Source organism: Furipterus horrens, unplaced genomic scaffold, assembly GCF_987537825.1.
Source record: "Furipterus horrens unplaced genomic scaffold, mFurHor1.1.pri manual_scaffold_3, whole genome shotgun sequence".
Classification (NCBI taxonomy): Eukaryota; Metazoa; Chordata; class Mammalia; order Chiroptera; family Furipteridae; genus Furipterus; species Furipterus horrens.
In genome coordinates, this window is record NW_028327173.1 from 31,980,983 (window position 1) to 32,005,194 (window position 24,212).

At 40.0% G+C, this 24,212-nt stretch overlaps 1 protein-coding gene across 1 annotated transcript; it reads left to right on the forward strand.

Annotated features, from left to right (window-relative positions):
* The first annotated feature begins 1,732 nt into the window (after positions 1-1,732).
* On the forward strand, positions 1,733-23,262 carry CYP4X1 (cytochrome P450 family 4 subfamily X member 1). The gene is made up of 12 exons (XM_090271612.1): positions 1,733-2,140; positions 4,736-4,877; positions 6,063-6,107; positions 7,247-7,374; positions 9,087-9,214; positions 9,294-9,448; positions 14,005-14,111; positions 14,672-14,862; positions 17,857-17,990; positions 20,159-20,223; positions 21,653-21,735; positions 22,521-23,262. Exons 1-12 carry the CDS (start codon positions 1,967-1,969, stop codon positions 22,687-22,689), a joined length of 1,521 nt encoding a protein of 506 aa, XP_090127738.1. The 5' UTR covers positions 1,733-1,966; the 3' UTR covers positions 22,690-23,262.
* The last annotated feature ends 950 nt before the right edge of the window (positions 23,263-24,212 follow it).

A 24,212-nucleotide genomic window follows, 5' to 3' on the forward strand; every position in this document is an offset into this window, starting at 1 on the left:
CAAGTTGCTTTTCTTTTTTGGATTTCATTTCCTTATTCTAAGATGGAACAAGTTCTAGATAATCCATGTGAATCTTTCCAGTTGTAGCATTTATCTATTTTATTGTATATCTTCGCTTATCTATCTGTACCTTCCACCAGATTGTGAACTGTCCCAAGGAAAGGCCTTTTTGTTTCCTGGCATTGCCCAGCACCGGCCAGTGTCCAGGAGACAGTGGTTAAGAGTGGGGACTGGCTCTATGCCTCCTTCCTGAACATTTCCATTCTCTTTCCTCCAGGCTGTTGAGAAAGAAAATAATGGACTATGTGCTCTTGGACCTCTGCATGAGTCTGCTATGTAAATTTCACTGGTTTCTCAATATTTTAACCATTTGTTTGCCAATGTCCTTTGCAGCAATTGTATAAACCATTAGAATCTGAGATGCTGTCAGATAACTTCTAGCTGATGGATGGAGGTAGAGGCGGATTAAGGTTGGTGAGGCCCCGGCGCAGAAGAAAATATTGGGTCCTTTAAAAAAAAGAGAGAGGAAAAAAAAAATACATGTTAACCATATTTTATGCAGCATAGTAATAAAGCCAAACTTGGTGTCATTAGAAAAAAATGTAAAGTTGGGGTTTTGCGGGGCCCTTCAGAAGTTGGAGGCCAGGGTGTGCACCCAGTGCCCCCGCAGTTAAATCCGCCTTTGGGTGGAGGTAGGCAAGAGGTGGAAAGGTCTAGGGAAGAAAGAACTGAGCCAAGGAGTGGCACAAAATGGAACATTCCCAGGGCCAGTATTTGGTCCAGATGAACTCATCACCCCTGGATTCTGTCTTAACCATTAACCTGCCAAATAAAACCTGGTCCAGAGCCTGGGATAGGTAATTGAGAAGTGGGGGGCAGTAACAGGGAGGAGAATAGCAAGTGTAACACAAATCGGATTTATTGTTCACAGCTGTGCTTATCTTAGCATAAACTGATAAATGAATAAATGAATTGTGGACAGCGCCCATAAAGAAGGCTGAGAGTGGAGGACAGCAGCTGGGAGCTCAGTCTCTTGTATTATATGTCACCACTGAATAGGTAATACAAAAACTATACTTTCTAAGTACTTTACAATGATTATTATTATGTATGCTTTTGAGGTTATGTCTCGTGTCCAAGGCAGACTTCATGAGCGTGGAATCTGAGCATTCACAGGACCTTGTCCTCAGAAGGGTGTGTGCCTGATTTAATGCTCTGCTGTCATCATCTTGTTAATAAATTTTTAACAAGAGGCCTCATATTTTCATTTTACACCGTGATCCACAAATTATGTTGCAGGCCCTCATTGTACCTGTATGGTGGAGCTACTATGCAATCATATGCTGCTTAGCATCTCTTCCCAAGTCAGGGATCAGGGTCTTCTGTTGGCAGCTTGAAAGAGGACATTGTGGACATTGCCTAAGTACTGGAAATCAGAGGGAGCACCAGAGGCAAAACATTTACCAGCACACCACTGTATACATATATAAATATAATGATCATACATGCCTACCACCAGCCCACAGACAGTTTGCGTTTTGATAAAATTTCAGAGTAGGAAGAAGGTCTTTTGGCATAGCAGTTCATTTTTATTTGCATAGAATTTCTTTGTGGCAATGAAGAAAAAGGATGACTTCAGACTTGGCATTATTTCAAATGCAATTCTCCCTTGATTGAAAACTGTCACACTTGAAATATATCACTCCAGGAGGGTATAAGAAGCCATCCTGAATGGAGGTTTGCATCAGCTGATAAAGGGTTAGAAACCTGGAACTTGTGCCTGCCTCCTCTGACCAAGCCTGAGCTGCTGCTCCCACCGCTCTTCCTCCTGCTCCGGGAAGGAGGGAGCTCCCCGTAGGGCACAGACGCGCAGTGGGCTGGGTGATCCTCCCTAAGCGCCGGGCTTTTGTAAGGTCACCTTCTCCCGGGCTCCCCAGAGACTGGGGGCAATCAGCAGCGCCGAGTGATGGAGTCCTGGCTGGAGACGCGCTGGACGAGGCCCTTCTACCTGGCGTTCGTGTTCTTCCTGACCTTGGGGCTGCTGCAGGCCATCAAGCTCTACCTACGGAGGCTGCAGCTGCTGCGAGATCTGCGGGCCTTTCCCGGGCCATCCGGCCACTGGTTAACCGGGCACCAGAAGGTAGACGAAGGGAGGGGCGAAGGAGGAGCTGAAACCGGGCGGGTAGAGAGGCGACTGCTTCCTTCCCTTTCTCCCATCCTTCCATCCTGCACAGAGCTCTGTGGTCCAGACTGGCTCTCCGTGTCTTTCTCTGCTCTAGACTTGTTCCCTCACAGCCCTACAGGGAAAGGGACACACCCTGGAGCCACTAGACAGGAAGCTTTGGTGGCTGGGAGGGGGCTATTTCAAAAGACTGAATCCAGAAAAAGAAAGTGTGGTGTAACTCTGGTCTGTCTCTGCTTCACCAGTCTCCCGCATTTATGTGCTGTGTTTTAAAAAGGCTTCCACATGTATTGCTAATATTTTTAAGTATTATCGTAACATTTATTAATTGCAGAAAATGTGAAAAATTGGACGCAATAGTTACCAACCTTAGTCTATTCCAACTGGAGAAAATTAACTTTCTTTTCCTAAGATTCTTGTGAAGCTGGGAGCAGCCCTAGTCATTCACTCAAAAAAATATTGACTGATTTAAATTTGTAAGGCAGAGAAAGTCTGATGCCTTTTGGTCTCTCCTGTTCTCCTAATCCACTCTGATTCTTTGTTTTATTAAAAACATAAACTACTAATTATTTTAAATGCATTATCTTCTACAATCATGTAGAAAACAAAAAATGAGTTGCAAGCCACTATTAAAATAATACTAGCTTTTCTAATTGCCCATGCATTTACTTTAACTGAGATCTTATTTCCTCATATGGCTTTGGGTTACTTACCAGCATCCTTTCATTTCTCCTTTGAGCATTTCTTACAGGGCAGGTCTAGTGGTAACAAGCTCCCTCAGCTTTTGTCTATCTGGGAATGTCTTAATTTTTCTCTGAATTTTGAAGGACAGTTTTCCTGGATACCTGACTGTTGGTTAACAGTTTTACTTGGAGTTTTTTAGTTTTGCATATAATTTGTTTGTTTTAATCCTCACCCAAAAATATGTTTATTGATTTTTTGGGGGGGGGGGGTGAAAGGAAGGGAGAGAGAGAAACATGTTGTGAGAGATAAACATCTATTGGTTGCCTCCCATACCTCTCCTGCCAGGGATTGAACCTGCAACCTAAGTATGTGCCCTGACCATGGATGGAACCCACAACCTTTTGGTTATGGGACAATGCTCCAACGAACTGAGCCACTGACCAGGGCGAGTTTGTTTTTATTGCTATAATACAAAAACAATTATTTGCTTCTTGCTTTCAAAGAACTGAGTACCATATTCTTGGGCATCGAGAGGACTTATATGGCAATTGTAGTAAGAGCTTGTATACAGCAAAAGTGGTAGCATATGTTAGATACATTCCTTATATCATACCTGCACGCAGCTGACACAGTTATTTGAACAAGAGTGAGAGGATAGATTACACACAACAAGCCACAGGAAATTCTGTATTTTATCTTAGGCAGTAATTTTGACTTTTTCCTATGTGAAACCTTTCACTAGTATGAACTGGGGTCAAACTATGATGAGTCCTTTTTCACACCAGACTGAGGCATTAAGGCTGACTTCAAAGTAGATGAGACTCCCTGGCTAAAAGGAATGTTGTTGTCAGCAGTGGGGAGAGATCAGAATGACCTTGATGCAAGGTTTGTTTTGTGTTTTTGTTCGTTAGTTGTTTTTTTTTAGTGGGGGGAGGGAAGAAATAAGAAAGGAGGAGAGGAAACCTAGATATGACAGGAGACTGAACCCGAAACCTAGGCATGTGCCCTGACCAGGAATCAAACAGGCGACCTTTCTCTTTGTGGGATGATGCCCAACCATCTGAGCCCCACCAGGCAGGGCTGTGATGCAGATATTTGAAGCAGTCTTCTTTCTTATCTTCCTGCTGGTAGACTGGGTAGGATAGTTGTAGCTTGGCAGTTTACTTACTTGAGGAGGTGATGCTTGAGTAAGCGCTGCAGTGGCAGGTAGAGCAGTGTATGTATGGGAGGAGATGGTAGTAGCTGAGAGTTTTGCATTTGAGTTTGCTTCAGGTTTCACACACCTGCATAAACGAGCCTTCTGCAGTAATATAGCAAAAGAATTCGATTTTCCTTCTAGATGGAGTTAGCAGGTTTTTAAGAGAAGCACTTACTATTAAGTCATTAGAAAAAGTCACTCATCAGTAATTAGAGAGAGGAACAGAGAGAGGGAATGTTGAGCAGGATGGTGGGTCATGTAAACCTGCAAATAGTTAGCTTTCCACATAGGAAAAAAATCTTGTTCAGCTTCCACACACCACTCCTCATCCAGGTGTGTGACCTTGGCAGGTGAGGCAGGATATGTGACTTGGCTCCCTTCACCCTCTCAGTTGGGAAAACATCTCACAGTGTATGTCATTTGATAGTGACTTGGTCTGGGGATACAACAACATCTATTTATATTGGGAAGATAAGTACACTATCCATGTATGGAATTTTATACCGAAAGCCTAGAAATCCAAGGAAAGAATGTTCACCCACTTCCAGAAAAAGGGCCAGGGCCCCCTTCCTTAGGACCTTATCCAGGCCCTGAACTCAGCTTGGGTCTGTAAGAGAAGATGAGTCCAGTCTGGCTGGCATCTCTAATTCCCATCCCTTTTTTCATTGCAGTTACTTCAAGGTGATAACTTGGAGGGACTTGATGAGCTTGTCAAAAAATACCCATGTGCCTTTCCCTTGTGGGTCGGACCCTTTCAGGCATTTTTCTATATCTGTGACCCGGACTATGCAAGGACATTTCTGAACAGAACAGGTAAGAAAAGGAATGAATCGCAGGAACCCTGTCCTCCTGGGAGTGATATGCACAACCTACAGGTAGATTCTAAAGCAATTCTGCAGCAGAGACTAATACTGGGCCTTTAAGAGACACTTGAGGAAGTGTAGAGAGGTTTCCCCCCAATCCTGAAGGGGATTCCCACATCCCCCAGTCACTGTCTGGTTCACACCCCCATGGGCCCTTTTAGCTCACCCTATCTTAAAGACCAGCAGGCGCCACCAGATCACCAGGGGCTTTCTTTCCTCTTTTGCTTTTGTGACTTCAGTGTCAGAAACACTCCCCACCCTGACCTCTTCCTTGAGCATCAATCTTCAAAGGGATTCAAAGGTAGCTCTGCCTGTGCTGATTCAGTATATAAACCTGAAGGCCAGGTCATTATTTTACTCAGTCTTTATTCTACATTGTGGTCCAAATTTTGTTTTTGATTTTTGCATATTTCTCAACTGTGTTCCCTTTGGGGGCTGAATCCTCTGACTCCGATATCCAGTTCTTCTGCAGGGCTCCCATATTATATAATCTCATAGCTCAAATTTAAAATGTCCAATCTTTGTTCCATCAACTTTGTAAATGAAGGTCTGATAGTCAAACCTTTCTTCCCTGTGCCATTGTTCCCATTACTCTTAGGAAAACCTAATAAAAAAAAACCCAAAAAACAAGAAACTGCCTTTCCCATGGTTCACATTTCCCCAGTCCTCTGATTATCCTCATGTTCACCTCTTAAAGGACAAGAGCTGTAAAACACCACCATGTTAGAGTATATGAGAACCCCAAGACACATTTGTACCTTATTCCTGGTGTTTCCCCAACCCTTGTTATAACAGGTAATTTGCTTTCCAAAGAGCATATGATAGGTTGTCCCAACTCATGTTCTGGAAACTTTGTAACCTGCGAGTAATCCCTGTGTCTGATGTAGGAAGTGTAAATGAGGAAAGAATCTGGGTTTGTGTACTTGTCTGCATCATGTACCTGTTCGCTAATTCCTGAACCTAGACTTTTGCCATCTCCCCAAACCCCTGCACCTGCCAAGGGCTGCAGGGAAGATGACCTGGCCTCCCTTTTGCTGACTATTTGTGGTTATTGGGGGCAAATAAAGAGAACCTCCACCAGCTTTGATAATTTTCCTCTAATGCTGTCTTTTGTTTCCTCTGCTTGACTCTGCAGATCCCAAGTCCCAGTACATATACAAGTTCTTGATTCCATGTACTGGTATGTATGTGCAAATGAGGGGGGTGGTCCACTCTCTTGCTAGAAGTCTCCTTACTACAGTAGAGCATTCCAAAGAAATTCAAGTCAGAATTTGAAAGCATTAAGAATATGGTAGATCTACCCCACAGGTTATCTAGTGAGGAGGTTAAGGGGGAGTGCTAAGATCAATGCAGGACAACTTCCTAGGAGCCCTCTTTGTCCATTTCTCTTCCTAAGGTCTCATTCTTGGACAGCCTATGTGTGTATCTGTTCCATCTCTGCCTTTAAAATTGCAGCCTCACCATCCATATTCTTTATCTTTTCTTGTCTCTTGTTTTCCTGTCTCCTTCACTTTCTTTTTGGAGTTTCCTATTTCCATATGCAAATTGGTAAAATTTTGCTCTGAAGTACAGTTTGGAAAATTTCTATGAGGAGATAAAGTAAGACTTTTAGTTATATAATTGATATTTAAGTTAGACAAGAAAGGAAATAAGTAAAAAAATGTAGATTTTGGTGTTAGAGCTACTTGGATTTGAATGCTGGTCCCACACCCCCCCACACCCCTGGCAAGTTGAGTAGGGTCTTGGGGAAGTCAATTAATGTCTCTAAGCCTCCGTTTCCTCATCTTTGAAAAAGAGGAAGAGAGTTACATCTTCAGACTGTTGTGAGGATTAAATGAAACACATATTCATGTCATGCATTGCAAGCTGGTATGTTGTAAGCCCTCAATGAATGATGGCTGTTATATATTACTAAGCTTTAAGGTTCTTTTAAAACCAAATCTTTAATGACCTCCCTTGTGACAGAAGATTGTGAGGCATTAATTAGCATTGGTGAGCATTCCAGGTTGTATAATTCATGGGTGTGAAGCACATACTAGGGCTGAAGGGGAAGATATCTGGGGACATAGTGCACACTCTTGTCTAATTCCTTGTGAATTTTGTGTTCATAGTATAGGTTGGATTAGTTTGGAGTAAGAGAAGATGAATATTTGCTGTGTTTCTACTGTCAGCTAGAGATCAGGCTATGTGCTTTATATATACACCTTCATTTAATCTGCGCAGCACCACAGTGAAGTAGATATTTATCACACTTCATCACTGAGAAAACCAAGTCTCAAGAAGGTTAATAAAATATTTTTGTGCCTTTGATTTCTCAAGGAGAAGGACTACTGAGTCTAAATGGACCCAGGTGGTTCCAGCACCGACGCCTAATAACTCCTGTGTTTAGTTTTAATATCTTGAAATCCTATGTCAATGTGATGGTCCAGTCTGTGAACATAATGCTGGTAAGTGAAGGGGTAAAAGTATTCTGATGTGTTGCAAAATACTTCCAACAGGGATGGATTAGACATTTACTTAGTGAGTACTGAAAGTCAAAGGGGGATGATTTCTAGAAATTAACCAAGTAATATTTTTATATCAGCCTTTGCTATGGTTTTTTGGGGTGATAAAAAAGTTGAAGATCCAGTGGTCTGTTAGATTCATTTTGAGATTCTATGGAAGTAAACCAAAGAAGTAAGATTCAAATGGCGAAAGCTGTGGGTGACAGGTAAGGAAACCTGAGTAGCTATAATAGCTTCAGATTCAGAGGAGACTCAGGTTATCATGGAATATGTACTGGACTTGAATATGTGGGTAGGCAGACTGAGTTAGCATGACAAAGGTTGGGTGTTGGAATAAACTTGCCTGATCACCATTAATGACCAGGCAAATGGTAAGTGTCTACATTATAGTCACAGATGTGAGTTTCCTCTTGTAGATACCAGAGCATCATTAGGAGCTGGCCTGCACTCTTCCAAGGGGGCAGGAGGTGGTTGCAGAGGAAAGTCCCTATGAGCAGTCACTGATTTATACTTGAGTTCTCTTCCAAGACTCCCCTTGTACATGATAAAATTTTAAATTGTAATTATTTAAAAATCAGAAAACCAATGTGCTAATACAATTTCATCATAAACACTTCCAACACCACAACCAAAGACAAAGGTTTTTCCACTTTCACCTGAAATCTATCCCTTTCTACAAGGGAGACCCAGGGACTGGCTGGGTTCTCAGTCTCGCTCACAAAAGCGAACTTAGCCTCAAGTCTGCTGGGACTGTGGTGAAAGTAAGCACGAGTGTGAGTTGTCCAGGCAGAGAGCTTGAGGTGCAGGTCAGAGTGGAGGGAGCACGCTCTTCTGATTTGGTGCTGCGCTGCTATACGCACAATTGCTCTTCAGCCAGTGGTGGTATTTGAGTTTATCTCCATTTCAATAAACCATTTCTGTCTCCCCCACTTCTAGGTCCCACATTTCCCTGAGATTCCTCTCACAGCTCTTCCCTCTGCTGAATTGTGCTCAAGTGCCTCCAGCTTTGAGCCCCCACTTTGCTTTCATTTCTTCTAAACTCACTTTGGTACTCGATGAAACTTACATAATTCAGGGTGAAGGCAATTGATTAAACAGTTGACACTTAGGTAAAAGCTTTATAACCATCTCTTTGAATTTTCTTTTGTGGTCTCTGAATCCTTAGCATCTAGCTATAGGCAGAGGGACTCAAATGTCAGTTGAGGTAAATGTAAGCATTTAGATGCATTTGTGTTTTTACTATTAATGTTTCAAGTTTATTTTAAGTGTGGTTATGGTGGTTGAGAGTAGTGATGGTGTAGGGTGTCTAACAGTTTGGGAACTAAAGATGGAGGAAGCCCTGAGGAGACCCCTTGTAATTATGGGTCTTGTATCAGAGATTATTTGTTTTACTGGAACTCTGATTTGTTTTAAAGCAGAGTTATCATAATACTTGAAAGGGCAATGATACTTAATTCAGTCATTTATTGGATACACGGTTTGCTCCATGCTCTTTTTTACCCAGTGGGGTGCATGTTTTCCCCTTCCTAATGCCTAGTAAACAGCTATTTGCCTGTCAGAGTTGTCTCCATTACATCCTAAGGGCAGGTCAGGCAGAAGCCTTTAGATAAAGGCACTTTGATGGTGATGTTGTTGATCTTGACTTCTTATATCAGGGTAAATGGGAGAAGATCTGCGGCACTCAGGATACACTTGTGGAAGTCTCTGGGGACATCAGCTTGATGTCTCTGGACACGCTCATGAAATGTACCTTCAGCCGGGAGACCAACTGTCAGATAAACAGGTCAGTGACAAGAGAACAGAAAAAACATTTGCCGTTATGTAAGTCACTTATTGACATATTATCCCCACTTTTTCTCTAGCTCCCATGATCATTATGTAAATGCAATAGCGGAAGGCAGCAAAATTGTCTTCAAACGCTTGTGCACTTTCTTATATCATCATGACATGATTTTCAAATTCACCTCTGCACATCGCCGCTTACGGAAGATAGCCGATATTCTACGTCAGTACACAGGTATTTCTAGGGTTTGTGTTGCCTGAATGCATACATTGTCATAACGCTATTTTGTGTGTGTGTAGAGGAGTAGGCCTTGGGTGAAAAGAGAAAGCATTCTTGTTCTTCATGGAACTTTGATATGAACACTGCTCAAATGAAATGCAAGTTCTTTAGAAGAGCTTGCTATATCCATAGCAGTGGTCTTATGAAGAGTTTTCAACATATTATGTAATTTTTATTATTCACAATTTTTATTAATACGAATATAACTTAAGAATAGAGCACCTAACTATTTCAAAGTATAAGTGGCATTAGGCTTTTCATACCATGATTGCAGTAGTAATGACAAGTGAAAAACATTCATGCAACATAGGAATGAATAGGGGAACAGAGTAAACATGGACATACACTCAAAAGAAGGGGGAAATGAAGAGTTGTCTAATGGGTATAAAATCTGAGTTATGGGAAGGGGGAAATGAGGAGTTTCCAACTGTAAAGTTTGAGTTATGGAAGATGAGTAAGTTCTACAGAGCTGCTCTACTACATGGTGCCTATAGTTGACAATACTGTATCGTACACTTAAAAATGTGTTAAGGGGGTAAATCTCAGGATAAACATTCTTACCAGAATAAAAAAGAATAGTTCAGAAATAGTTTTAACAAAACATAAACATAAAAGTTGAAAGACAGTAAGCTTTCTAAGCAATTCAAGATTACTTTCAATGAGTGTCATAGTAGAGAATGTCCATCAAGCAGTTAATTCACCCTTTAGCTCCACCACTTGCTAGCAGTATGACTTGTACAAGCTACTGCTTTCTCATAGTTTCATCTGTATAATGAGGATAAAAAATGACCTAATTCATAAGGTTTGTGGTGATGATTAAATAAGTTAATAATTTTAAGTACTTCAGACAGTTCCTCGAACTGAATAAATGTAGATATAAAATATATTTGCCCCTAGGAAATTTGCAAGAGACACCCTTTATTGGATGTATCATTGGCAAAAATCTTCCTCCATTCTTTAGGTTGTCATTTGTTTCGTTCATGGTTTATTTTGCTGTGCAAAAACTTTTATTGTTTGATGTAGTCCCGTTTGTTTATTTTTATTTTGTTTTTTTTGACCAAGGTGAATAATCGGAAAAAAAATTACTGAAAGCAATGTTGAGAGTTTACTGCTTATGGTTTCAAGGTTTACATTTAAGTCTTTAATCCAGTTTGAGATGGTGATATAATTTTATTATTTTGTATGTATCTGTCCAATTTTCTCAAAACCATTTATTGAATAGACTGTCTTTACTCCATTGTATAATTTTGCCTCCTCTGACATAGATTCATTGATTGTATAAGCATGGGTTTATTTCTGGATTCTCTGTTCTTTTCCATTGTTTTATGTGTCTGGCTTTTGATTACTATAGCATTGTGGTATAGTTCGGTATCAGATAGAGTGATGCCTCCAACTTCGTTCTTTCTTAAAATTGTTGTGACTGTTTGAGGTCTTTTGTGGTTCCATATAAAGTTTTGAATTATTTATTTTAGTTTTATAAAAAATGCCATTGGTATTTTGATAAGGGTTGCATTAAATCTATAAATTGCTTTGGGTAATATGAGCATTTTAATGATGTTAATTCTTTCTATCCATGAGCATGGTATATGCTTCCATTTATTTGTATCTTCTTCAATGTTTTAGAATTTTCTGAGTACATGCATTTTACCTCCTTGGTTAAATTTATGCCTGAGTACTTTTTTTTTTCAGTTTTAAATAGGATTGATTTCTTAATTTCTCCATCTGATAGTTCATTATTGGTACATAAAAATGCAGACTATTTTTGAATAGTAATTTTTTTATCCTGTTATTTTACTGAATTTTTAAAATCAGTTCTAGGAGTTTTGTGTGTGTGTGTGTGTGTTTGTGTGTGTGTGTGGACTCTTTAGGATTTTCTATATATGGCATTATGCCAATTACAAACAATGACAGTTTTACTTCTTCCTTTCCGTTTTGGATGCTTCTTATTTCTTTTTCTTCTATGATTGCTATAACTAGTACTTTCAATATTGTGTTGAATAGAAGTGGTGAAGGTGGACATCCTTGTTTTGATTTTAGCTTTTCACTATTGAGTATGATGTTAGCTGTGGGTTTGTCACATATGGCCTTTATTATATTGAAGTATGTTTCCTCTACTCCTCCTCTGCTCTGAGTTTTTATGATAAATGGATGCTGGATTTTGTCAAATACTTTTTTGCATCTATTGATATAATCATATAATTTTTATCTTTCACTTTATCTATGTGGTATATTACATTGATTTGTGAATACTGATCTAACCTGCATCCCAGGAATAAATCCCACTTCATCATGGTGTATGATCTTTTTAATGTATTGCTGAATTCAGTTTGCCGCTATTTTGTTGAGGTTTTTTTGTACCTATGTTTATCAGGGAGATTGGCCTCTTTTGTAAAGTCTTTGGTTTTGGAATCAGGGCAATGCTGCCCTCATAAAATGAGCTTGGGAGCCTACCCTCCTCTTCAAGTTTTTGGAGTAGTTTTAGAAGGATAGGTGTTAGTTATTCTTTGAATGCTTGCTGCAATTCATACATGAACCCATTTGGTTGAGGATGTTTGTTTTGGGGGGAGAATTTTTTGATTACTGCCCTGATTTCATTAGTTGTAATAATCTGTTCAGATTTTCTTCTTGCTTCAGTCTTGGAAGATTCTATGTTTCTAGGAATTTATCCATTTCTTCTAAGTTGTCCAGTTTGTTGGCATATAATCATTCATGGTATTTTCTTATAACTCTTTGTATCTCTGCAGTATTAGCTATCACTTCTCATCTTTTATTTCTGATTTTATTTCTTCAGGTTCTCTCTTTTTTTCTTGATGAGACTGGTTAAAAGTTTATAAAATTTGTTTATCTTTTCAAAGAATCAACTATTGGTTTCATTGATCATTTGCATTGTTTATTAGACTTAATTTTATTTATTTTCACTATTATTATTATTTCCTTTTCTCTACTCACTTTGTGCTTTGATAGTTCTTTTTTCTAGTTCCTTTAGGTGTAAGGTTAGATCGTTTATTTGAGATGTTTCTTGTTTCTTGAAGAAAGCCTATGTTGCTATGAATTTCCCTCTTAGAACTGCATTGGCTGTGTCCCATAGATTTGGAGTCATTGTGTTTTCATTATAATTTGTCTCGTTACATTTTGATTTCTTCCTTAATCTTGATGTTAACCCAGTCATTGTTTAGTAACATGCTATTTAGCCTCCATGTGTTTTTTAGTTTAGAAGCATGTTATTTAGTCTCCATAGGATTTTTAGATTTCTTCTTGTATTTGATTTCTAGTTCCATACCATTGTGATCAAAGATACTGTTCAATATGATTTCAATCTTCTTAAGTTTAATGAGACTTGTTTTATGACCTAACATATGGTCTATCCTGGAAAATATTCCATGTGTACTTAAAAACAATGTATATTCTGCTGCTTTGCGGTAAATGTTTTTTAAAACATCATTTAACTTAATCTAGTCTAATGTGTCATTTAGGGCCACTGTTTTCTTGTTGATCTCTGTCTGCATGATCTGTCCATTGCTGTTAATGGGGCATTAAAGTCTCCTACTATTACTGTACTACTGTTGACCTCTCCCTTTATATCCATCATTGTTTACTTTATATTTAGTTGCTCCTGCGTTGGGTGCATACATTTTACAAGAGTTATATCCTTTTGTTGGATTGTTCATTTATCTTTGTCTCTTGTAATAGCCTTGGTTTTAAAGTTTATTTTGTCTAAGTATTGCTACCGCATTTCTGCTTTTGAACTCTGCATCTGGCAGCTTGATTGCCTCCATTTTATTTAGTTCTTTTTCTGTGCATTTCTCTTGTTCTATCATTTGGGGCATGTTTCTTTGCCTCCCCATTTTGTCTGCCTTTTTACGTTTGTCTCTGTGTATTAGGTAGATCTGGTATGTCTCCCAATCTTGTTATCATGGTCTTATGGAATCTATTTCTTGGGGGAGGGGAGCCAGTGGCACACTTTTCTTGATCACCTGAGTTAGGTGCTCCAGGAATATCTTCTGTGTGAGTTATGTGAGCCCTGTGGTTGTAGTTGAGTCTCAGCTCTACTGACCCATGTGTGTCCCTCCTGACTCTTAGTTACCACATGTAGGTGTGGGACCAGCTCTGTCACATCTCCACCCCTCCCACCAGTATCAATATGGCTTCTTCTTTATATCCTCTGTTATAATTGTTCTGTTCAGCTAGTGTTCAGGTGGTTCGCAAGAGTGGTTGACTGCAATTTACTTGTAATTTTGAGGTGGTAATGGGTTGAGGCAAGCACACCATTTACTTACTGTGCCATCTTGACTGGAAGCATCTTTCTTTGGAGCTTTGATCAAAAAGTGTCATCTGATGGGAAAATGAAGTCTGCAAAAATTAAATCTGTTTCAGTAGGAATACCCAGCCTGACCTCAGGAAATTAGGCAAGACTTGAAGTGATTTATGGGCCATGCCTTACTCTATAATTTATTTTATTTTGACTTATTTTGTTGTCGCTTTAGTAATGGGAAATTATTATTCCATCACAGATCTGGTAATACAAGAAAGAAGGAAATCCCTCAAGGATAAGAAGGAACAGGGTAACACTGAGAAGAGGAAGTATCAGGATTTTCTGGATGTTATGCTTTCTGCCCAGGTAAATCTTTCAAATGCCTGAATCTGCTCCTATATCTAGTTTATTGTGTGGGTAGGTGGGTGAGTGAAAGGAGAAGAGAGAAAAGAAAAATCGATCAACTAATTTTAATAGTGTTTTTAAATTGATGGTTTGGCCTGATACAATTTTAGGTAAAGGTAGAATTCTGCAACTTTGTCACTAGAGAAAATAAGATAAGACTACATTTTTAATTGATTTTACAGGATTTGTTGACTATCATAAAGATACATGATAGTTCAGTAAAACAAGAAAATGGATCACAGAGTAAGCTGATAAAATTTTGATGATGCAGTTCTGGAAAATCTGGATAAATCTGGCAGGATGACTGGCAGAACTCTTTGCAGCATCTGCTTTCCTTATCTAACTTTGGTCCTCTTTTATATTCTGAGAAAAGTGTGGCTCATAGTATCTATTTGTTGAAGTGAATTAAAATTGAAACTCACATTTGAAATGCTACTTTTCCCTTAAAACCATTATTTTGATTGGGGCTCCAACATCTATAAATTGAAATAGCATTAAAATATCTCCATTGTACTTTCTAGGCTGAAAGTGGCAACAGCTTCTCAGATACCGACCTGCATTCTGAGGTGAACACATTCATGGTGGCAGGGCAAGACACTGTAGGAGGGAGCATTTCCTGGCTCCTCTACCACCTGGCTGAGAACCCTGAGCATCAGGAGAGATGCCGGGAAGAGATCAGGGGCATTGTTGGGGATGGGTCTTCTATCACCTGGTAAGATCTGCATCCCTAAACATTTCATCCTGGTTTTCCTCCTGGGATAGTTGCTTTATTCTTTCTTCTGGTACATTGGTGACTGTAGTGCTTCAAAGAATGTATGTGGAAGCAGAAGAGGTAGGCTACCATTCTGCTTTCTTTCTAGGGGGCTAAAAGTTATTCCTTTGCATTTTGCAAAAGATGTTCATGCATCCATAAGTTATGTATTTCATTGTTTTTCTAATCAGTAGCATGTAAAATGTCTTCTTTCTTATACTTAATTTCTGGTGCATTGGAAAGGGGGACTTGGTCCCTAGACTTGCATGTAGAGCTTGAATGGTAGGGCTCAAGCGGGGTTCCTCTTCTGAGAGACCGGAGTTAGCATCTGCATCATTTAAACCTCATTGTAGACATTCTTTCCCATTTCCTCAGGTTTGGCTTTGGACTTTGAACATAATACTAAATGATGCACTCTGAAGTTGAGTTTAGCCAGTATGGACCAAGGACACTTTAAGTACTGAGGCACTAAAAATACACACAAGATTTGGTGCGGGTCCTACCCTGAATGAGCTCACATCCTAGTACAGGGGACAGGCCTCCCATACAGATAATTGCAGAATAGCATGGTAAGGATGAGAGATATGAGCTGGCTACCACAGAGACTTACAACTCAGGTGTCTAAGCAGGTGTGGGGGCTCAAGGAGACTTCCTTGGAGATCTGATGCTTCAGGCACCACTTATGGGTTGGGTGGTATTAGCCAGGTGGAAAACTTCAACTCCATTTTGCTGGACTTTGAGCATATCTTGCTGTTAATGGAACCCAGGTTTATGAAGCCCCTTAAACATGCTGTTGCAGAGAACACACAGATTCCTGATATAAACCACATTCTTCCTCCTAGCTACACAATTCACATATCATTCTTTTGCTGGTCAAAGGGGCAGAGAGATAGAAATGTTAAGGGCAACAAAACCCCATGTTTAAGGGGGAAACTTCATATTTCAAATGCAAAGGTCAGCTCAATTAGAACATTTGTAAAGAAAAAATTTATATGGCAATAGTAGAGTTCTCACTTGTTATCAGAAAATAATAGACAGTTTCTACTATAAATTAAAGGTCTAATTTGTATAGCACAAAATGCAGTATTGATTAGTCATTTTATTCATTCATTGAATTACAAAGACTGTATACTATCTCCTAACATTTATTGATTATAGTGGCTATATATACAACTCAAATAATGATCTTTCTCATTCTTATTTGGCTTATGTGAAATATGAAAACAATAAAGAAATCATTCCGGGTGAGAAAATAAAGTTCAAAGAAGACCTTTGAACTACATTTATTTTAATGAGAGTAATGGCAATATTAAAGGGAATAAAATATGTTTTTATTTTATGATATGGCCATTTAGTTACATTTAATAAAATTTGTACATAGCAGTCTGAGAATTGATAATTCCTTTAGACAGATAATAACCATACTGCAATAAGCAATTTCTGGAAAGCTGGAAAGTGGTTCAGTGTTTCTGTTTGGCTCCTTATCAGCCCATTTCTGCTTTCAGTAAAAATTCCTCTCTTCTTTTTGCATCAGGGCTGAGATGGACAACACTGTTTTTCTTAAATGTGCCAAGTTCTAGACTAAGCACATGACTTTCTTTTTTCTGGGCTCAAGGAGGAAAGAGTTCAATAAAATTTTGTGCTACCAAATGGCCCAAGCCTGCATTCAACACATAAATTAGAAAAGCAACTATAAATGCAATAAAGCAAATAGACTAAATAATATAAGCATTCCTTTTTTTGAATCATCCTTACTAGCTAGGATGCAAAAAAAAAAAAAAAGAACTTGATTCTTCTCCTGCCAACACATCAAACTTGCTGTGTGAGGCAGGTTCTTCCCATGTGAAATCTGGAGTGAATCTTTCATATTCCAATTTATTTAAATCACAAGAGCAGTCTCATTCCAGACATTAAGCTGTCTGATCCAGTGTAATATCTGAAACTTCAAATTCCTATCCACTTGGAGTATCTCTCTCTATCCCAGCTCAGTACTTCTTTGGGTCTGGAAGCCAGCAGTGAATAAGGGGCTGTGATTGCCTCCTTCTTATGGACCAGCTCCTGCCACACACTGTTGTTTCTGACCCTCCAGAAATGGTCCCAGTGAGGAGAGAAGAGAAGGAGAAAGGGGCTTATACTATTGTGATCCTGCCCTCTGAGCTTGGTGCATATTCAAATGCTTCCTTTTATTCTCAATGGGAGCTTCTGTGGGTTTCTTGGAGATTCCCTCACTGGGATTGGCAATGGTGATTCATGGGGCAAGGAAATTCTTGTCCTTAGAGTTCCCTTCAAGCTGGTTCCAGAGCTCTCCTTCTGGCCAGTTCATTGGGCCATGGCACACAGGGGAGAAATCTTGCTTTGTCCCCATTGCTCCTCCCTGCCTCTCTGTCTGTCTGAGTCCTGGCTTTTCCTATAGGTCCTAGGCTCCCCATACTCTAGGGAGCACATGTCAGATCACCTGACTGATCCTCTTGACCTCCCCCACCCCGTGCCTTTGCTTAGCATGAGAGTGAACGCCCTCTCCATTTTTCAAGCACTTCAGCATTCTAACAATTTTCTTTAAAGGGTATATATATTTTTTACTATCGAAACTCTTAAGCCTCCTCTCTTCAATCCTTAGCCATTCCTTATACACTCTTCAATTGTATGATGAGCTAAGTTTTGCAAAACTGGTTTCCAGAAATCTCCTTAGCAATCCTTTACCAATATTTTAGCACCTCACTTTATAGTGAGGATATATGGCACCTGTCTGGTTCTTCCTCCTCGGGAACCTCGGCTGGTCCTAAGGCAGAAGGAGTCCCATTTTAACATTCTGTCACAAAACTAAATGGAAAAACTGCTTTAAGCTGAGGATGATATTCACCAGGAACAGTTATCAAGAAGAGAAAAAAAAAGGACAAGATTTACAAACTGGATATGGACTCTGAGTTCCTTTCTCTCCTTCCCATGTATTCACAGGGACCAGCTGGGTGAGATGTCATACACCACAATGTGTATCAAGGAGTCCCTCCGATTGACACCTACAGCCATAGGCATTGCCAGAGAACTCAGCAAGCCCATAACCTTCCCAGATGGACGCTCCTTGCCTGCAGGTTTCGCATTCTTTTCTTAAGCAGTTCCTAGAGATGGTGGGATCCTAGGATCCACAGTAAGAGAGCAGTGGATTTCATTTCTCTTGGAGAAGTCAAAAGACAATCCTAAAGACGCCTGGCTTAAGGTTGGGCATCTGTTAAGTAAGAGCTTAGTGGGCATCACCTTAATCACACGTGGGTTGCAGAGACTTTCCCAAAGGCACATAACCTTTTGGAGCAAAGGTATGCCCAGAACCTGTGTTGCCAGAACCCAAACCCAGGGTTTCTTCCATTGTGGGACATTGTTTTTAAGATAATCCTTGTTTGGCTGAGTTTGAGACCCAGGTAAGACTTCGTGGGAGGTGATCATCATTATCTTTACCTAAAAGACCCAAGGAAAGTTTTGATTTTGTCATCATAGTAATGTCACCCTAATAAGTGAGCAGCACTGACTATTTCACATAGAGCCTTCAAACATTTTATCTCATTTTCTCCTTGGAACATGACCTTACCAAACACTTCTATAGTGCTTTGCAGTTGAAAAGCACTTTCAAATACTTTTTATAGCCAGAATCTCAGTGGGGGACCCCAATGTGCAGTGAGCAGAGCTGGAACTCACACAGAGGTCCCATGCCCAGAGCCTGGGGCTCCTCAGAACAACACAGGTTTCCAAGCAGGGTGCGTGGGAGGCAGGGGGGCTCACATGAGGTGCCCTTCACACATCTGCTTCTGTGTTCTAGTTATTCTTGCCCTGGGAAATGAGCTGACAGAATTGTTGTAGTAAACACTAACTACTTGTCACTTACTGGGATGTTGTTAACAGGTCAAGATTTAATTTACCAGAATTACTTTTGGTAACCAAATAATCCTAAATTCTCTCTCCCCTGTCTTTTTTCTTTAATCCCTCAACTACACGGATATTTGCCAATATTCCCTAGCCTCCATATAGGAATATGTAGCACCAACAGAAACTTGTCATTGGATTTTCACAGTAGAATTATGGTTCTGTTCTTATGTCCACAAATTGTCTCCAGTGGGTGCTTTATAGTCCTTTAATAAATATACAGTAGTCCCTCCTTATGCGCGATTTCATTTTCCCTAATTCAGTTATCTGCACTCCCCTGTGGCCTGAAGCTCTTAATTTACTTAACACGGCCCCAAAGCACAAGACTAGTGATGCTGGCAATTTGGATATGCCAAAGAGAAGATCTAAAGTGCTTTTAAAAGGGAAAAGATGAAATTCTTGTATGCTGAGTTTGCTATGACCTACCCCAAAATTAATTTTTTATCTGTGGAATTGTGAAGAGGAAAAATAAATTTGTGCTAGTTTTTCTGTTGCACCTCAGACTGCAAAAGCTCTGGCCATAGTCCATGATCAGTGCTTAGTCAAGATGGGAAAGGCATTAAATTTGTGGGTGAAAGACATGAACAGAAAACATGTTCTAATTGATAGCAATGTATTGCACCAAAAAGCATTGAACCTATATGAAGACTTCAGCAATGTGTCCCCTGAAATGAATGACTCAAACCACTTCCTGCAAGTAAGAGATGGTTATACAGATTCAGGAATAGGTTCAGGACTTCATCATCTCACATCATCACAGGATGACACGTGAATACAGTACAATAAGATAGCTTGAGGTAGAGAGAGAGAGACAGAGAGAAGTTACATTCACATAACTTTTATTATAGTATATTGTTATAATTGTCCTATTGTATTATTAGTTGTCGTTAATCTCTTACTGTGCCTAATTTATAAATTAAACTTAATCATAGGTATGTATGATTAGGTATAAACATAGTAGAGACAGGGTTCAGTACCACTCGCAGGTCCAGGGTTTCACTGAGGGTCTTGGAACGTGTCCCCATGGGTAAGGAGGGACTACTGTATAAGCAATTTTCAGAGATAGCAGAAAACATGAGCATGTTTTGACATGGTACCCATAGCTCTTTAAGACAGAATCAGCTATTAAGTAGATCGTTGCTTTGCAAACTAAGGTGCTGTCAAGCCTCATCTTCCCATGGGTCTTTCTCGCCAGCATCCGCTACAGCACCTGCTACAGCATCCAGAGCCCGGCCAGGAGCTAGCTCTTTCCCTTGTAGAAGAAATGTCTTACTGAAGATGACATAACAGTAGCCCACTGCTTGCTCTTTCTCCTGCAATCTCTTTTATCTCCTTCCTTTCTCAGGAATGACCGTGGTTCTCAGTATTTGGGGTCTTCACCACAACCCTGCCGTCTGGGAAAACCCCAAGGTACTACTGTCCTACACATAAATACTTCAGAGAACTAATGCTGTGCAATTCACTTTTTGTTAGTTAGGAAAGGAAGTGGTAAACGATACAGCAAACAAAAATAAACATAAAGACCAAAAATGTAAAACTTTTCTACCAAAGGAAAATTGTCCGTTCCCCCATTCCTGCTTTACTGTGGTTCGAATGAACAAATTGGCATAATGTCAGACAGGCTGCTCTAAATTGCCACAGCCATTTACTTAACAGGCTCTGCCAAGCACTTACCTAGATATCTGCAGGAGTGTGGGTGGTCATCAGTAATTCAGGTAACTCACACTCCCTCTTGCTGGATATAACAATCAAGACTCTGGCAGGAAACCAATGGTCCCCTCAAGCTGGGCAACTGGAGGAGAGTTCTGTGAAGGAACCCCTGATAAAGGTATGGGTTAGGGTTTAGGAAAAGCAGAACGGAGCGAATAACTGCCACAGTGCTTACCACTGCTAGGCCTGATGAGACATGGGGGAGAGGGTTACAAACCTGGGGAAAGAGAGCACCGGGGAAAGGCCATCAGAAAGGGCTGGTAGCTGTCAGTAGGGCGTGCAGCCAACCTGATACAGCCTGGCAGGGAGGGGCCCAGGGAATAAATACCCCGAATGCTCTCTCTTCCCACCATTCGATCTCATGTCAATGCCTTTTCTTAACCTAACCCAACAGGACAACATGAGGGTCAGCTTCTCAGAGCCCAGAGCAGAAAGGAGAGAGAATCTGGAGAGGCAAAAAGGAGAATGGTAGAATACCTGAGTTCCTTGATTCAATGTTCTGAAAAACTTGGAGCACAACATGCATGAATGCTTCCTTTTACAAGACTGCTAGGGTTAAAGATGGGTTAACCCTTTTATAAAACGGCCAGGGTTACATGTAATGGGCATTGGACTCCATATCTCAGTAACAACTGATCACGTACTTATTGTGACTTCACCTCTAAGTAGGTGCTCTCTTTCCTCCAGAGTGAAAATAGAACCACTGGCCATAGTATTTCTGCTTTCCCCTTAGTCTGGATAACAGACTAGTCAATTGGAAAGCCAGACTAGGTAATAGTTCCAGGGTTGCACTGTCCAGGGTGGTAGCTGTTAGCACACGTGGCCACTGAGCACTTGTAATGTGGGTGGTCCAAACTGCGATGTGCTGGCAAAAATTCACTCTGGAGTTCGAGCATGTGCTAAAAAATATGAAATATGTTCTTAGTATTTCTTTATTTTTGGTTGATGTTGAAATGATAATATTTTCTATTAGATAATTCTATTACTGAAGTTCATTTCACCCTTTCAATCTATGACTGCTTAGACATTTGAAATTGTACACCTGGTTCACAGTATATTTCTGTTGATCAGTGCTAAGTCGTAGCTTAAGAAATGTGTTAATGGTACTGGGGGTGCCCTCTCATTTCAGGTCTTTGACCCCTTGAGGTTCTCTCAGGAGAATTATAATAAGAGACACTCCCACTCCTTCTTACCATTCTCAGCTGGACCAAGGTGAGGACAACTTGAAGCTGTTAAAAACATACAAAAATGTTTATTGGAGACAGCGTCTTTCCTTTAGCCCCTCAGCTCTATACATTCTTCCCTGGAACCCCATCCTTCACCTGACCGCGAGGAGATCTTGGCGCCTAGCTGAGCCTCTGAGAGGGGCAGTCAGTTTCATGAGGGATGGTGCCCGTCTCCATCACATCCTATGTGGCCGTGCCTCAGAAAGCCGTCCCGTGATGCAAGCTGTTGCTCATGGGCTCCTTGCAGGCCACCCCAACACTGGTGGGCTCTATTTCTTTTTTCCTAAAGGTAGATAAACTTTTTAAAATCTCTGCTTTATTGAGGTATAATTGACATATGAAATTCTAAGATCCTTAAAGTGTACATTGTGATGATTTCATATAGATACACTGTAAAGAGATTCGTCCCCATCCAGTTAATTACCAAATCCTTCACCTCACATGTCTATCTGTGTGTGTATGTGTGTGAAATATAAGCTGTTTTATAATTGTAATTTACTTTCTTAGCAAATTACAGTGCTTTGTTATCAACTATAGTTACCATGTTTTATAACAGATCCACACAAGAGAAACAATCCCATGAGCAACTCCAAGTGCCACCTGGTTTAGGGAGAGTGTCACGTTGGGGTCTCCCAGCTTACGTTCTTGAGAGAGACAAGTAAACCCAAAGTACAGAAGTCTGAATGGCATTTGGGATGAAAATGTTGCTTTACTTTGAACATCAGACTAGTTATTCCACTATCTTATGTTTTTTTCTCTCGTTGTCCACAGGAACTGCATTGGGCAGCACTTTGCCATGATTGAGGTAAAGGTGGCTATTGCCTTGATTCTGCTGCGCTTCAAGGTGACTGTGGACCCCACCAGGCCGCTTTCCCTCTTACCTGAGGTCATCCTCAAACCCAAGAATGGAGTTCACTTGTACCTGAAGAAAATTCCCTAGTGGGAGATCCCAGGGTACAATGATTATATACTTTTTGTTTTAAAGTTCAATATGATTAATGGTACAAGAACATGGAGAGCATCTAAGTGGGGTAAGAGGATTATGAGTAGGTGGGATGGGTGTCTCCGTGGAGATGCACAGTATTCAAAAACATTCCTAGGTGACCTGTGTCACATAGATCTGCTTCTGTATGTCTTCGGTAGGTTTTCAGATCTTTTCTATTTGATTTAGGCTACTATTAATGTTATACACCAAGAATTTTGCCAGGTGACTTCCAGACATTTTATGTTATTTTTAAAACAGTTTTCATAATTACAAGGTAATAGGTGAAAGTATTCTTACTATAAATGATTTCCAACACTAGAAAAGCATGTAGAATAAAAAATAAAAACCTCATTCCATATAGCACACTCCTCCCTGCCCTGATCAATCCTACTGCTTTTTCTAAAAACACAATAGTTTGATGTGTATTCTTCAGGCATTTCCTGTACATTTCATATGCACATATGTATGAATGAAAGTATGTACATATGCATGTATGCATTCTTATAGATGGGCTCTTATTCATATTGTTCTTGCTTTTTTTCACTTAATAAAAAAAAATCTCATTCCTAATTCTGCTCATGATATTTTGTGGTATTCATGTACCATAATTTATTTAACTCTGTTTCCATTATTGGATGTTTAACTCATTTGTAGTTTTAAAAACATTTTTGTGTTTCTTTTTGTTTTGTTCTCTATGATTTATACATCATCTATGTTTTTTTTTTTCTATAGAGTTGACATTTTTCTTGTTAATTCATATGAGTTCTTTACATATTGTGGGTAATAATCCTTGATTGCAACTTTTTTTTTCTTTTTTTAAGTATATTTTATTGATTATATTGTTACAATAGTTCCAATTTTTTCCCCTTTGCTCCCCTCCGCCCAGCACCCCCCTTCCCCAACAATCCCCTCCCCAAGTCCATGCCCATGGGTCGTACATACAAGCTCTCCTGCCTCACCCTTTCATATATTCTTCTTCTTTTTTTAAAAATAATTAATTAGTTAAATATTTTAACAATAAAAAATAACAATCCCTCCCTCTCAGACTTAAGACCCTTTACAATATTATAAAGGACAATGGACGAAGGTCTCGAGCTCCTCTAGCTGCTTCAAGTTGGACATGGTCGTCGTCCTACCTACCCTTGGGTCAAGAAATCCCTAATAAGAGTGGGGGTGTGGAGGGGAGAGTGGCCTTCCCACAAGGGGAAGGATCGTGCAGACTCCAGGTTGGTTGGCTGTCTCTGGACAACGGCATGCTTGGTTTAACAGGCTGGCATCTTTGTTGTATTCTGGGGGCAACAGGGTTAAAGGACATCATTCAATCCGTAACCACTAGATGACAAAAGACAGGTATTAATTTTTCAATGACCCACATTAGGGAAAAGAAGGGCTTCTTTGGAGGAAGGTATGCCAGGTACATCTCACCTGTCCAAAACCCTTTTGCCCATTATACTTACTTTGGACTGAGGGAAATATTT